The sequence below is a fragment of the Platichthys flesus genome, chromosome 21, assembly GCF_949316205.1.
Source record: "Platichthys flesus chromosome 21, fPlaFle2.1, whole genome shotgun sequence".
NCBI lineage: Eukaryota > Metazoa > Chordata > Actinopteri > Pleuronectiformes > Pleuronectidae > Platichthys > Platichthys flesus.
This window is the reverse complement of record NC_084965.1, coordinates 14,799,321-14,814,950: the sequence shown is the minus strand read 5'-3', so window position 1 is coordinate 14,814,950 and position 15,630 is coordinate 14,799,321. Positions and strand designations below refer to the sequence as shown.

At 45.1% G+C, this 15,630-nt stretch overlaps 2 protein-coding genes across 2 annotated transcripts; one reads left to right on the top strand and one right to left on the bottom strand.

Moving 5' to 3' along the window:
* The first annotated feature begins 1,925 nt into the window (after nt 1-1,925).
* gjd4 (gap junction protein delta 4) lies at nt 1,926-3,437 on the top strand. Its single transcript, XM_062380037.1, has 2 exons — nt 1,926-1,989; nt 2,149-3,437. Exons 1-2 carry the CDS (start codon nt 1,926-1,928, stop codon nt 3,333-3,335), a joined length of 1,251 nt encoding a protein of 416 aa, XP_062236021.1. The 3' UTR covers nt 3,336-3,437.
* Nucleotides 3,438-12,333: 8,896 nt separating this feature from the next.
* On the bottom strand, nt 12,334-15,169 carry fzd8a (frizzled class receptor 8a). Its single transcript, XM_062379659.1, has one exon. It carries the CDS (start codon nt 14,718-14,720, stop codon nt 12,975-12,977), a length of 1,746 nt encoding a protein of 581 aa, XP_062235643.1. The 5' UTR covers nt 14,721-15,169; the 3' UTR covers nt 12,334-12,974.
* Between the last annotated feature and the right edge of the window lie 461 nt (nt 15,170-15,630).

Here is a 15,630-nt window from a genome sequence, read left to right as displayed (position 1 = left end):
TGTGCTAAAGTTCAGCTTTGCTTTCAAGTTGAGTGTCCTTAACTTTTATGGGGTTTGTTTTTTGCTTTGACCCATCTTGCTGTAACTTCCATAAATCAAACATTTCCTTCTCCTGAAAGATGATCAGTCTTTATGCTGACTAGGAAAGCCATCATGGAGAAGTGGGTTGGAGATGACCCTCCCTTTATTTCTATGCAGAAATCATTGATAGGATTATAAGTGGAAGAGATGAAAACATTTTGGTTCATGTTTTGTGTAAAAGCTAAAAAAGAAGAACCAGAGGATCTTGTCAATAATAACTTGAATTTAGAGACCCAAGGATACTTAACGTGTCCGTAAGTTAAAAAAATAATAATAAAGGGACCTTACTGATTATAAACGACAAGCATTTCTGATCAATTGTGTGGTGCAAATCCATGTTGTTCCTTTTTATGAATAGTAGAAGAAAATCATAATGAAAAGTAACAGGTAACCAGGGTAATAATAGGGCATCACGTGTGCTCTCCTCTTTGTCCTTGTCAGCACCCGTACGGCAGCGTGTTGAATGAATTGTAACTAGGGTTGCAAAATTCCAGGAATTTTCAAAGTTGGAAACTTTCCATGGGAATATACGGGAATTAACGGTAATAAACTGGAAATTGTGTGGGTAATTTATACTAACTGTATTTACCTTGTTATATACAGACATAAATATATACATTTTGTTTTGTCATAGGCTGATTTGAGCCCTAAGGAAACTTTGGGCACTTGACTATATGCTTCTGCATCTTTGTGTCATTCTTAACATAGGTCTTTGCACAGTATTCGCAAATGTACACAGCCTTTCCTTCTACATTGGCTGGGGTGAAATGTCTCCACACATGAGATAGTGCACGTGGAATTGTTCTGTAGAATAAGATGAGAGAAAAAGCTTGTAAAAAAAACACTAAAGCAATGCCAGAGATATAAATAGTTAAATGAATAGAAATAGACTAGATGAACAGATGAACAATCCTCAATTAGCATGCTAATATATATTCCCCAGTAATGTCATCGAAACTTACCTGACTAGTCCTGCACACTACAGCAGCTAATATATTAATATTCCCATGTAAAGTTTCCGGAAAGTTTCCGGAAATTTACCGGAAATTGTCCGCCCCTTTGCAACCCTAATTGTAACTGAGGTGTGTCAGACCTTTGGTTAGACCTGAAAACATGCATCAGGCTAATGTTGGTGATTTAATTATTAGAAGTACTGTTGTGCTTCAGATAAATTATTAAAGATACCTTTACTTCCCATGGTGTTAAATGATCATAAAATCTTCTTGTCGCTCGTAAAGTGGAATCAGCTGTGGGAGAATCCAGTTTACAGCCTGCTCTCCTTTCACGAGGGCTAATCCACCATCTGCGTATCTACACATTACCTTGATTTATCACTGGAAGATGCACAGTGAACGTGTGTATCTGTTTTGGAGCGTCCGGTTTGAACGGGCCTGCCATTGTGCTTGAGAACTTAACACTGCCGTTTAGAGTGAGTGAGTGAGGAGGCACGCTCCTCTTCTGTAAGGACGACCAGCAGCACCAAAATATCTCTGCAATGCCAGGACGGCAACGTGCTGGAAGTGCGTTTAAGAATAGACCCACAATGGGTGCTCGCTCCTGTCTTCCGTTGTCTGAGGGCAGACAGCAGTTGTCTGCAGGGGACAGAGGCAGAGGTAAGACAAGAGGATCTGCGTGGTTCAGAGGAGAGAATCCTTGTGTCAGACTGTCACTGGAAACTCTGTGTCCAGCCTCCTGGAGGTTATTGTGCCACTGGAAACCACTCTGCCCCTGTAAAGGGTAGATGTGGGAAGAGGAGAAGAACGTTAGTTGGTTAAGGTTTGAGCTGCTGGCTTAGTTTTCGCTGTGGCCCGGAACCTGAGGACCAGAAGATCAAGTGTGTAATCATGGCTGGACCAAGTGCTTCTGAGATCATCTTCATCTCTGTCAATCACAGCATCACATTAATGGGTGAGTTGGCTTTCTGGCTTATTTAAATATATCATTCTTGTATGATTTGTATGCACAGAAATAGGTTGTTCATATCTGAAGAGCAATTTCAGATATTCCAATTTTCAGATGTTGCTGCATCCCACCTGAATTAATGAGTCTGATGTGGTTTCCTTCCAGGGAAGGTGTGGCTCATTGTGATGCTCTTCCTCCGCATCCTGATCCTCCTCTTGGCTGGTTACCCTCTCTACCAGGACGAGCAGGAGCGATTTGTGTGCAACACCATTCAGCCTGGTTGCGCCAACGTCTGCTACGATCTGTTCTCCCCCGTCTCTCTCTTCCGCTTCTGGCTGGTGCAGCTCGTCACCTTGTGTATCCCCTACTTCATCTTCATCATCTATGTGGTTCACAAGGTGTCCAATGGCCTCACCGTGGATCTAAACACCTCCGGTCACATCAGCGCCACGCCACTATTCAAGATCCGTCAGGAGCCGTTCAGCAAGAGGTCCGTGAACAAGGCACCTCTGGTGGCTGAGGGCTTCACAGGAGGATACATCCTACACCTGATGTTCCGGACCTTGCTGGAGGCAGGGTTTGGAGCTGCTCACTACTATCTGTTTGGTTTCTACATCCCCAGGAGATTCCTGTGCCAGCATCCACCCTGCACCACCCAGGTGGACTGCTACATCTCCCGGCCCACGGAGAAGACCGTGATGCTCAACTTCATGCTGGGCATGGCAGCTCTTTCCCTTTCCTTAAACGTGTTGGATTTCATCTGCGCGATCAAGCGCTCAGTGAGGCAGAAGATCAAGAAGAAGAGGATGGTGGAGAAAATATATGAGGAAGAGCAATGTTTCCTTTCAGGCGGGGGAACGGACATAAATGCCCCCCTGACTCAGCAGGATTTAGAGGGAGACGCTGGTCAAATGGGGGGTTTCCGGAAGAGGAGAGGTAGCGGAGGGGGGGTGCTTGCTTTAGCTCTAGAGCCACCTCTCTTGGGGAACTCCTCTCTTCCTCGATCTCCAGGATCCACAGGTTGCAACACCAACGGGAACAACGGCTATTCTGTTACCCAAGAGGAGCATCCGGAAAGAAACGGCAGTGAGGTGGCTCTCTGTCCCCCGGAGCCAATGGGGACGCCCAGATCCATTCGCGTAAGCAAACGAAATAGAGTCAAACCGCCACCTCCCCCCAGACGGGACCTTGGGCTGCCCCCTGGGACATCGGTGGGGCAAACTGGGGATGCTTCCCCAGCAGGAAAAACCTGTACCAGAAGGGTGGGTCAGTACACGCTGGTAGAGCTGGGTAGTGGCGCAGAGCTTCAGAGCAACGACGATGCACAGGACAAAAGATCCGAGTGGGTTTGACTGCTTTCATTTCCAGGTTATTTTGAAACCTTGGAGTGGGGCACATGGATGTGAGAGTAATATGAGAAACGGATTTAGTTTGCCCAGCGGCAGCAACTGTTGGAGCTGACATCCTGCCCTGCTCTCTAACTCAATTTACAACACAGACTGCGCTGCCACTCGGAGATTCCAGAACAGCGTTTCATTCACAGAGACACCTTGGACGTACGAGGCACGGCATCGTAGCGACATTGCCTTTGTTTCCATCCCAGTGACACAAAAAAACGACATGAATTCCAGTCATGACCTCGTAGAGTCATAACAAAACAGGTCAGGAATAACAGGACACTCGAGCCTCAAGTGTCACTGAGCAAATTTCAACCTCGAGAAATCCTAAAAAGGGTGCAGTCCACCTGTTTGTCCCCTTGTCGGCGTTCCCCTACAACCAATGACAGACTGTTCGTAAACAAAGGCAGGCCACCTACACAAACACCCAACCCTACCTTTGTCATTCTATAGGATACACCCGATGACCCCCCCCCCCACCCCTGATGTGTGTGGGTCACGGGGGTTAATCTGGATGCAGGTAGCCTATGGGCCCGGCGCCGGGATGATAGGGTGACCTTTGAAGAGGTCGAAACGAGAGACAATCATCCCACTGAGGTGCTGTTAATGGGCTCGTGGAAGAGAATAGGATTCCTCCGTCAGAGGTGAAGGACACGACGAAGTCCCCTTAAAGCCAGCATAGGATCACAAAGCAATCACGTCCCCCCATAGGGGCTCTGTATTTATGGAGACGGCTTGTCACTCTATTTCAGGGCCTCGTGGAGATTAGGAGGAATACAAGCCTTAACACACACTGACACTCGAAATAGAGCACGGCGGAGCTCGGCGAAGGCGCAGCGTGGTCTGTCGCCCTTCAGGATATCTGCACCCGGCTCACTCTGGATCAGAGCTCAATCGCTAATGTGGATCGGACACCTCCACGCAATGACACGTGTCGATCACAGATGTTACGATAACATCAAAGCCTTTATTGCTTTTTTCTGAAAGGCTTCTGGGTTCGTCAGCACTTTCTGAACGTCCCGGGACTCAGACACTCCCACAGTAAATCAGCAGCATCACCGATGGATTGTCGGTCGATAGCTCAGGGGCCAGTCTTTGTGTAAATGGAGAGCTTTTGATCTTCCTCCTCTTATGGGCTCCTTTGAAGCATCACAAAAAGCTCCCGGCGTCATATCTCACCTGTATCCATGGAGCGCTGCACCCAAGGAAACACGACGAGAGGGGGGGGAGGGGGTGACACATCTTCTTCTACACACAACCAGTGTTGACTGTAAACGCACAACCCCACTTTCACTTGTGGATCAATGGTTTTCTGCACTCTAATATCTGTGGGTAGATGATCAATCTGCCAATGAGTCAGATGAAGAGCCAAGACTTCTATACACTTTATGATCCTTTTCATCAAGTGCTATTTTTTTGTTGTACTCTATTATGCGGTAATATGTAGTAAATCATATTCCAATAAAAAGTTCTTATCTTTCATGTGAAATTATATTTGAGTGGCGTGGGTCCTTGGATAGCTTCAGTCTGCTCACTGACGTCATAGAAGGTCGGCTACTTTCCCTGCTCCCATCCCGTTTTTTTTCCATAGGCACATTAGTGATAGTGATAGAGGCTAAAATATTTGTTGAATATAATATAAGTCGTAAATGATGCAGGGAGACTGTGCCTTCACCGCACATGTCCCAGGAACGGCTGGACCGTAGAACAAGTTCCAAGCTCCATTATTTATTTATTTGGGGAATTTTTCCTTAACGACCTAATTTGTCACTACTTTTAGAGCCTTTTTAAAGGAGCCCCCCATGATACCTGTTTTTCGTTTCATGAGATGTTGTATAGGGAAAATAAAAGAAGAGTACTTCAAATTGTATGTATTCTTGTACATTATTTTATTGTGATGAGAAGCATTTGTTGTACCCGACATTAGTGATGGTGTTACTAATTGTACGTTAGTATTCCAGGGTTTTAACGACTCCAATAGAAAGTGATCATTGTGTCATAAATATATCTTTTCATTACAGTTATTGACATTCTATAAAAACTACAATAACATTGACGATAGCGTCATTTTCAAGCACTTTAATGAAACTATTGTTTGGTCCAGTCCATCGTGCTGTGAAAGCTTCAGTACTGTTGTTTGACGTCATGCTGCACTCCAGTGAAGCAAAATATGAAATGCTGCCATGTTGAATCCAGTACTTGAAATCAGTGGCTCTGGTGTTGGGACGAAGTACTTAGAAATGTGAATATTTGTCTAAAGAAATCGTGGAAAACATTATTAAAAGTTGTGGTGAATTATCTTTAAGCCCTTGTTGAAATGCAGATCTACAGTTCAGACTGGGAACCAGGGCTGGATTCCCCTGCTGAAGGGTCCTGAGGCAAAATGTTCTTGTGAGGGTGTTACTTGCTACATAATATATCAAAGAACTACAGTTGCTGCGAACGGAATTTGTACTGCAGGTGTACATACTGTGAAAAAGGAAAAATAAATTCTGTGTTTTTATTGACTGAAATGTTAAGTTTTTAAATTGTGGCTGATATTTTCATAAATAGGATTTGTGGATAAAGGATCCGTAGCGCCTCTTACTGTTCAAACAGGAGGTGAGAGCTAATTGGTTTTATACCCTTTTGATGGTGTGTTTATGGTAAAGTTATTCAAAAGACTTACTTTACATATAAGAGAGGGTACTTACGTTTTCTCAAGTGGGATTGTGTTGTAAATTTCCATGTATTTATTTGTACTCTTACCAAAGGTAAAATGGTTAGCCCTTCCTCCAGCGCTGCTCAAAACCAGTTGATTCCTTTTCCACATTGATCCTCCAGAACCTGAGTTTAATGCTGAACGAGGAGGGACAGTGGAAATCTCTCCTCACAAATTCAACCCTGAAAGCTTCCTGAGTGAGATGGGAGAGTTTGTCAAACCATTCTCTGCAGGTATAAGACCCTGAACCTCTGTGTTTTGCTTTTGAGTCTCTTCACCTGAAAAACTACACCTCAAGATATGTGTCTCGGAGAGGGTCTGATGAAGATCTTCCTCATTCTCATCCTCAGCCAAGTTGCAGGACAGCCAGACTACACTCTTCTTTCAAATCTGACTGCTTAAAGATAAGACATAACACAGGGCCTCACAGTTTAGATGCATCTGCAGAATCAATGACAGTAAAAATTCAAATAGACACAAAGGCCAGTAAGAGTCAGTAAATATAATGTAGGCAGAGGACTGTTTGGTGCTGCTGTTAACAAGACATCATTTAGGTAACGTCTCCCTCAAGTGGTAAAAGGGCGGTATTACATTTAAAGCCAAAAGTGTGTAAATGTATTAGGTCCCTGTGGATAAAAAGTGTGTGAGAAACATTCGTAATGTCCTGATTTCTACAATCACTGGTCACTATAATGTGATCTGATCTTCATCTATGTCACGAGTATAGACAAACACAATAACCCTGTGTACAGCTAGGTTCATAAATCAAGTGCTTGAGTGTAGCTACATATATTGTCTTTCACATGAACAGGAGTTACATTTTACATTAAAGTAGAGAGCACTGTTCAAAAGACGATCACCACTTACATTTCACTCCTATAAATCCATACCACTCTCATGGACTGCGTAGTTTACTCTTTATCACGTAAAATACATATGTGAAATATGGAAAATATTTGTAGGATGTGGTAGAAACCAGTAATAGCTCGTTTGAAAACTACCCACAGATATAACGGAAAATGTAGTTATATATTTGTGTAAAGCTGAAAAGTGGACATATATAATAGCATAACAGAAAAAAGTACATAGAGGGAATGATATTTGCTCTAAATACAGTTATGAGTAACAGAATCTAAAAAGGCTTAATTTCAATTCAAATGTTAAGTGAGGTTCTAATTCTATTTTTGCACGTGGACAATGACACAGAGGAATCTATTGTGTCTAAATTTTCGTTCCACCAAAAAGAACTCCATAGTATTTAATAAGAAACGGAACTCTTGTGATTGTGAATTGTGGCCGAAATATCTAAAACAATGAGATAAATCTGACTCTGTGTACTTCACTTGAAAACAGATTTTTAAATATGCTCATGTAAAAAAAAGTCAGCAACTGCGACTTGTGTGTGTGTGTGTGTGTGTGTGTGTGTGTGTGTGTGTGTGTGTGTGTGTGTGTGTGTGTGTGTGTGTGTGTGTGTGTGTGTGTGTGTGTGTGTGTGTGTGTGTGTGTGTGTGTGTGTGTGTGTGTGTGTTTACGTCGTGCGTGTCTGCGTGTGTGAAGAGTCGGCAGGGATGCACTGTAAGGACTAAACCACAGAGTCCTTGTTTCTGTGCCATCTGGGGGTCGGCCAAATCTGCTGACATCTGTATTCGTGTTGCTCACGGTGCTGAAGTGAAGCATTTATTGGGTGAAAACTAATTTATAAAACCTACTATAACAGTCACAATAATATGGTTCAGCACAACATTCAGAAGACTGAGGGAAAAGTCGGGGTCTGACCTCGGCCTTCTACCAAACAAAACTGCAACATTCTCAGTGACGTGCACCTCCCTCAGAAACTATAACCCTGCAGCCTGACGGGACTGAGACTCACGGACCTCCTGTATTTTCTTTCCCCGACATCTGGCGTCTGAAATGGCCAGCCGGGAATAAAGCGCCTGAGCTGCAGGTCAGCAGCCTCATCATTAATCTAAACGGGTCACTGCAAACCCAGGGTCACTGTTCTGCTTCAGAGAAGAAAGAATGCAAGCATGCAAACTCTGGGGTTTTAGTGTTGTAATTCATCTTCCCCTGTCAGAGGCAATGTGGAAAACACGGAGTAATAACACAAACCAACTTCATGTTTACAAAACCTAAATGTAACCACATGTTTACACAATTAAACCCACATCTTTTCAGATACATGCTGAGGTTTTTATGACTAATCATATTTAATTAAATTTGACCAAAAGGTTATTTTAAAAAACAATATTCTTCTACGTCAGACGTCTCTCCGGTTCGAATGTGTCATCCACAAACTTTTATGTAAATGAAAATGACACACACAGTTGTATTTCTCTTTAACCCCACCACGACTGTGACCAAATACGTATTGTCATCAAATATAGTTTTCTATAAAATGGTGGATGTCTCAAAATGTCCCGCAGCTAAATACTGACGAAACAAAGGTTATGACTATTGGCCCTGACACAGTTAATACACTGTGACGCTCCTGGGTTCTCTATCCCAAACCTTTGGGATGGAATGTAAAAATGTTCACCTCAGATCAACACATTTGTCCAGTTGTGTCAGAACAGCTTTTATTTCCTCTCATTTGGATGAGAGATCTGTATGAAACGGTGATAAGACTCCGTTTAAATAAAGAACATTCATGTTGCTCACAAAAGATTCCCTCTCGTGTATCAGAGGGATCAATAGAATCAAAAGGCCTGACCTGCCTATCACCCCCCCCACACACACACACTCTCCTCTGTGTCTTCCTTTCATCAAACGCTGACGTTAATATTTGATGGGCCGTGGTGTCGGAGCGCTGCTCCAGTGAGTTCTCAACACCCGGACGCAGAGGACGGGCGAGCAGACGTTTCAATCAGACAGTGGCTGCATCATGAAGAGATCAATCCTCCGACTGGTGCTGGGTTGGAGGGATGTGTGACAGTTGTGCAGCGGTAGCACCAGGCAGTGTTGGCTCCAGGCCACAGCTGGTAACCGAGAACAAGCCCCAGCAGGATTGAGTTGTGTCCGCAAAACAGTCCCTAGTAAACACAAACCATACACTCAGACTTGACCCGAGCTATTACCAGTTAATACCCAGCAATTGTTCCAGCCCTGCCCTGTCTGTGAGAAGCACTGGTGACTCCTTCCCCTCATACTTTCCCCTGGAACACGGCACCTTAAGGGAGGAAACCGCCTGTTACCTGTAAATTATAATGTTTGTGTGGAGGAGTCGAGCCGGGACCTGCTGCTTTTCTGTTGCTGGACAGTTGGTGCGTCTGTGGGGACGGAGTCAGACACGTCGGGATGGGGGGAGCTTTTTATTTCATGACCTCTCCTTAATGTTAGATCTGATACAGGGTCTTTGTCTCAAACAGAACCTTAATAGAAAACAAGACTGTGAATCTTGGTGTAAAGTTAAAGTTTACATCAACCACTCAATCAGCCAATGCATTTCACATATTCTACTTTGATTACTATTTATAATAATATTACAATATTCATTACCATTTTTACTATTATAAAATTAATAAGAATGTACACAATGAATAAAGATGAATATATTTTATATGGCATGGAAAAATATGTAAACTTTCCATACAGGAGCTGCATAATAATAATAATCTAAATTGATTTTATAAAAAACAATTTTATAAAGCTTAATTTATTTGATGCATGTTTCACATTTTATAGCAGTTCAAAATGTGAACATGAGGGAGGGACACAATGACATCCATCATGTCATTAACTTTTGTTTTATAGAAATATGAGGGTTAAAAGTTTTCTCCCCTTTCTTTTGAACTATTGGCTGCATCCCAATCTTACTTGTGTTTCTTTCTTTGATTGTTAATTGAACTCCCATCTTTCGGTTTATCTATTAATCTAACATTAGATTAGACAAGATACACAAATAACTTGTGTAACTTATATAACTTGTTTTAGTGGTTTGTGTTTCCCCAAAGTTACATTGTGTTTAAGGACGTGGGCCCATTTGTGGTAATGTGTGTTTGTCATGTTGTCAATTTAGGATTATAAAAGGAATAAAAATACATCTGCAGTACATCAAGTTGGTTCATGACCCTGTGTAAATAAGAAAAGGTACAAGGATGCTTTGTTTATGATTTTGATTAATTCTATATTTGTTTATTTGTTACACTCCTCCTACACTTACCTGAGCAGATGGTTGGTCCCCTTGGTGGTTCACTGGTCAGCAGTAGGACAGAGCAGCAGGTATTTAGTTGACTTATTTATTTAAAACAATCCATTTAGTTAAATTTCCCAAGGTTTGTTTAGCCCCCTGTCAATGAATATATTTACTGATAAATGTCACATAACCTGCTTCCTCGAAAGATGTTGACTCCACTCTGTGATATTATCACATTTATCATGTTCAATATTCTTAACATTAACCTTAAAACTCTAACTGTGCAATAAATATCATATATAAATATCACTTCTAATTGATACTTCTTTCGCTCATATTTGTACATTTTATCATAAAGTTGAATGTGTATATATTCCAAGTCTTTAAAAGTCACCACGTGATTTGAGGGAGACACTTTTTGGGGATTTTGTTGTTTTTGCACAATAAAGTTATTGATTCTTCTTCAACATGCCCTTAAAGAATACCAACTGCCTTGTTGTGGGGTTTATACTAATTCAGTAGCTATGCTGCTTCTGCAGGGGACTTGACCGACTTGAGTCTTAAATCAGAAGTTCTCAAATATGGGTCTGTGGTATGATGCCAAAGATTCATCAGCTTGTAAAATGCACATCTACAATCATTCTCACCTATTCTCTTGGGGTGTGTCGAATTATTCCAGAGGAACATATAAGAGGGGGGGGGGGATCAAGACTCTCTATCTTTAATAATGTAGGAGTTGGGCGCAGAAACCAGACGAAAGGGAAGCAGTAAAACCAGCCGACATGTCAGTCTTACATGAGAGCTTTAAACGGGAGAGTGGAATTGTACAGTGCTGCTTCCACCACTAGATGGGGCTGCACATTAATGCCACTGCAGTGAGGCTGGCAGTCAGAGCTGGAGCTGCCCGCTGGAGTAAACAACAACAACAACAACAACAACAAGCTGCAGAACTGGATGATGCAAATGTGTGTCTCAATTCAGTGTCTCTTTACCAAGCCAACCAATGAGTGAGGTTACTTTCTCATGCACATATTTCAAACTTGCAACTGAACATGATTTCAAACTCTGAAAACAGGATCACGAGTAAATCCACACAAACCCGAAAACTGCAGAGAACGTCTCTGAGGAGGGGAAAAGCTCAAAAAGGCCTCTGCTCCCCTGTCGTTAAACCTCCTTCCAACACATGTTCAGTGACAGAGGCCGTGCACGGGTAACACGTCTTTTTTACACTGAAAACACACTTCAGGGTTTCACATCTGCACAGTGAAAGAATGAAGCGGGAACAAAGCGAAAACAGTACAAAGTCCACTGTCACTATTGACCAGTGAATCAAAGACATCTCGGCGCCGGGTTGCACAGTATCATCTTGTGCCAGTGCATTGGGTTAATTGGGACCCGACCAGATACATTTGTAGCAGAGAGCGCCTCGATTAGAGCCTCCTAAGATGTGAGATCATGTGAACAGACCACCTGTGGGGCTTTCATTGCTATTTCAATATCATTCATGTCAAGGCCCCTGCACTCGCTGACACAGCTTGAGCCGAGGGGGGGGAAAGATGTTTCAATTCAGGCCCTGCAAGAGGGAGCGAGGGAGAGAGGAGAGAAAAAAGCCAAACACAAGACGCAGGGGCTCTGGCAGGTTTCAGCTCGGACAAATCCAGCGAAAAAGAGGGTTTCCATAATGCTCTTTCAATTGTGGGACGTCCATCAAAGCGTCCAAATGGGGACGTTTAAGGGGAACCTTGGCACATCAGACACCCACTCCTAATACACACCACCTTTATTCTGGGGCCGTTAAAAAGGAAAGATCAAAGTTTCCCGCAGATGAAAAGGGTCCGTTCCCTGCATTTATACCCCCCTCTATTCACCCACTCCCTCTTTTTGCTAAATTAAGAAAGCGGGCTTCGGCAGGCATGTGAAGAGGACTCTCAACAATTATGGAGATGCTCCGAACGCAACCCCTGCCTCTAATTACCGGCCTGTGATGGTTTAAAATGGGGGCTTCCCTTTTAGCCGGGACCCCTCCAAAAAAGCTGCTGCTGCCGGTGACCACAAGTAACCACAGAGTGCGCCTGGAACTGCATGCTGGGAAAACACACCACAGAAGTTCCACATGTTACTCAGATTCATCACAATGTTTTATTGTCAAAATAAAGGTCATATTTGCTTTCTCACAAAAAAGAGACATCTACACTTTGTACAAATTTACAATAGCTTATAAAGTTTTCTTTTTTATACACAAATGTACACATTTTTACATAACTTTTATATAAATACATTTTAGAAATTACAAAAAACTGAACGACCCGTAGAAAATACTTGGGCACTATCTTTAAGGCTTTTAATTTAAAAACTATCTTTGACGTGATTGAATGATACAATGTTATCTGGCACTATGGAGATAAAATGGTAATAATAATAATAATAATAATAAAAAAGCCAAATGCTCTTTGTGTGAAGCTTCTTTAGGACCAAACTGTCATGTAAGTAATGCCCAGTTTGCGTAAAAGCTTCCGCCTGTACCACTAATACATATAAACAGGGAGGAATTAAGCTCTGTGAATGCCAGGTACATTGTTTCAACAGTTTCTCTCCCCCCCAACAGAGGTGTGTGTGTGGGGGAAAGGGGTGAGGACAGGGGAGGGGGGGGGGACACCTCAGCAGCAGTTCATTACAATGCAAATTGGTTAAGACAGGGAGTGATGGGTTATCTCCCAAACGATTAGCAGTCCACAATAAGGTCGCTTTTGTCTTTACGCACTCAAACCTGGGACAATGGCATCTGCTTGGGACAGGACACGGAGCTCGCCGTGCCCGACCTCCACGTCAGGCCCGTGCTAACATCGCTGTACAGGGAGCCGCTGGTGCCTTTGCTCCCCCAGCAGCACCGTGTGCAGAAAGTCCTCCACGAGTCCAGGGTCTTGCCCGACCAGATCCACACCCCGGACGTGATGCCCACCAGAAGGCACATGAAGTACTTCAACATAAACACTGCATAGTCCGGACTCCTGCGGTCCCGCTCCAGTAAACAGTTGGAGCAGTTGTGCGTAATCTCCCAACTCTGCCTGTTGTGCTGCTCGTAAAAGTAACACGCCACTATGATAGTCGCTGGCACCGTGTACAGCACCGTGAAGATGCCTATTCGTATCATGAGCTTCTCCAGCTTGTCAGTTTTGGTGCCACCTTGCTTGATGACGCTGCGGATCCTGAACAGGGACACAAATCCGGCCAGGAGGAACATGGTGCCGATGAATAAATAAATCACCAAGGGGGCGAGCACGAAGCCCCGCAGATTGTCCAGGTTCTGGTTCCCCACGTAGCAGATGCCGGCCACCGAGTCCCCGTCCACGGAGCTCAGTGCCAGCACCGCGATGGACTTCATGCTGGGGATGAGCCAGGCGGCCAGGTGGAAGTACTGGGAGTAGCTCGCGATCGCCTCGTTGCCCCACTTCATCCCGGCCGCCAGGAACCAGGTGAGGGAGAGGATGACCCACCAGATGGAGCTGGCCATGCCGAAGAAGTAGATGAGGAGGAAGACCACGGTGCAGAGCGCGGGCCCCGTGGTCTCGTAGTGGATGTGCTCCACGTCGAACTCCCGGTTGCACGCCACTTTCTCGTGCCCGGCGATGAGTCTCACTATGTAGCCGATGGACACGAACATGTAGCAGGCTGACAGGTAGATGATGGGTCTCTCCGGGTACTTGAAGCGCTCCATGTCGATGAGGAAAGTGGCGACCGTGGCGAAAGTTGAAACGAAGCACAACACGGACCAAAGTCCTATCCAAAACGCGGTGAACGCTCGCTCGTCGTGCGTAAAGTAGGGGTTGTGGCACGGCATGGCACAGTTCGGGATCTGTCCTGTTTTGACGCGGTTGTAAAGAGGGTGACGGTCCGTGTTCACCGGCACCATGGGCTCCAGACACTTGCACCCCGGCTCACACGGCGAGGCAGGCGGCTTGTATTTCCCAGGCGCGCCGGGTCTGCCGGGCTTAGTTTTCGGCGGGTTGGAACCCTTACCGGGGTGGTTGGTGGGTTTGGAGAGCACAGGGGACACTGTGGTCGAGTCTGTCCGATTGTAATCCATGCACAGGGTGTCGGGGTTGCCCTGCACCGGCAGCAGGTCACACTTCATCCTGTCCGGCCAGGGGAAGCCGTACTGCCGCATGAGAGGAGCGCAGCCCGCCCGGGCTCTCTCGCACACGCTCCGGCACGGCGGCAGAGGCTTCTTGTAGTCCTCCAGGCAGATCGGGGTGTACATGCTGCACAGGAAAAACTTCAGGTCCGGGGAACACTGGATCTCGACCAGAGGCCAGAACTGGTGCACCTCCAGTCCCGCCTCGTCCTGCGTGTCGTGGTTGAACTGGTTGGGCATGTAGGTGTAGTTGTAGCCGATCCCCTTGCACAGGGGCACGGCTATCTCCTGGCAGGTGATCTCCTTGGCCGTGGTGCCGCTGGATCGGGGCAGGAGAGCGAGGGAGAGGAGCAGGTAAATCCCAAACAGGTCCATGGTCTCCGTCGCGGCGCGTCGCGTCCCCCCTCTGATTCTTCTGCTGCTACGGTACAAATAAATCCTCTCAGCCGCCTGCGCTTGGCTCCGCTCCCGTTAAACGTAGCGCGGCGAGCCCATCTCGCTCCTCTCGGGATCTCGCACGGAGTTGCGAGCGATGTGCAAGCCGTGTTTACTTTGGGAGCTGATGATGATGATGAGGAGTAGGAGGTGGAGGAGGAGGAGGAGGGGAGAAAACGAGCCTTCAGGGCGGCGAGCGGCAGTCAAGATGGCTGAGAGATGAATCCAGCTCCTCCAGGACGCTGCGCTCTGTATCCTCTGGTAGCCGAGTAAAAAACACAACGTGCTGCTGTCCGACCCACAAATAGAAAAAACCGTGGGGCCTTGTTTCTTTCTTTCAATAAACACATCGACTACATTCAGTCGGCTCGTCCCACCTTAGTCTTGGTTCCCATACAAATCATCAGCCTGGGAGACTGAGCGCTGCCAATATATACCAGGGTCGGACTGGCTCCACCTCTCGGGGCCGCTGCTCCAATCGGAGAGCGGCGGGGGTGGGGCTTCGCATGTGACAATCATGTTTTTTTCTTCTTTACCCCAAATGTTTTGTTATAAGGCTCATGCTCATATCAGCCCGTAGCCAGAGTCTGTGGCACTGGGATGTGGACGACATGGTGAACACTGTGACGCATGGTTATCTACAGCTGGTGATTCATAAAACACACCCTGGAACCATATAAACACATTTATATCATCCTATATATATTTAGTCAAAAAACCGTTTTCAAAATAAAGTTCAATGTAAGGTGGTTGTTTATAGATGTGTGACAAGCACTGTGCTCTTGGAACAAAGTATAACGACCCTGTGATGAATTCCTAAAAAACAAAATCCATAGATTTCAATCTATTC

Bases quoted from the DNA above. Each gene is read 5' to 3' on its own strand.
- gjd4 (XM_062380037.1), top strand. From the start codon at position 1,926: ATGGCTGGACCAAGTGCTTCTGAGATCATCTTCATCTCTGTCAATCAC. The intron at 1,990-2,148 runs GTGAGTTGGCTT...GTTTCCTTCCAG, and splicing joins TCACAGCATCACATTAATGG to GGAAGGTGTGGCTCATTGTG.
- fzd8a (XM_062379659.1), bottom strand. From the start codon at position 14,720: ATGGACCTGTTTGGGATTTACCTGCTCCTCTCCCTCGCTCTCCTGCCC.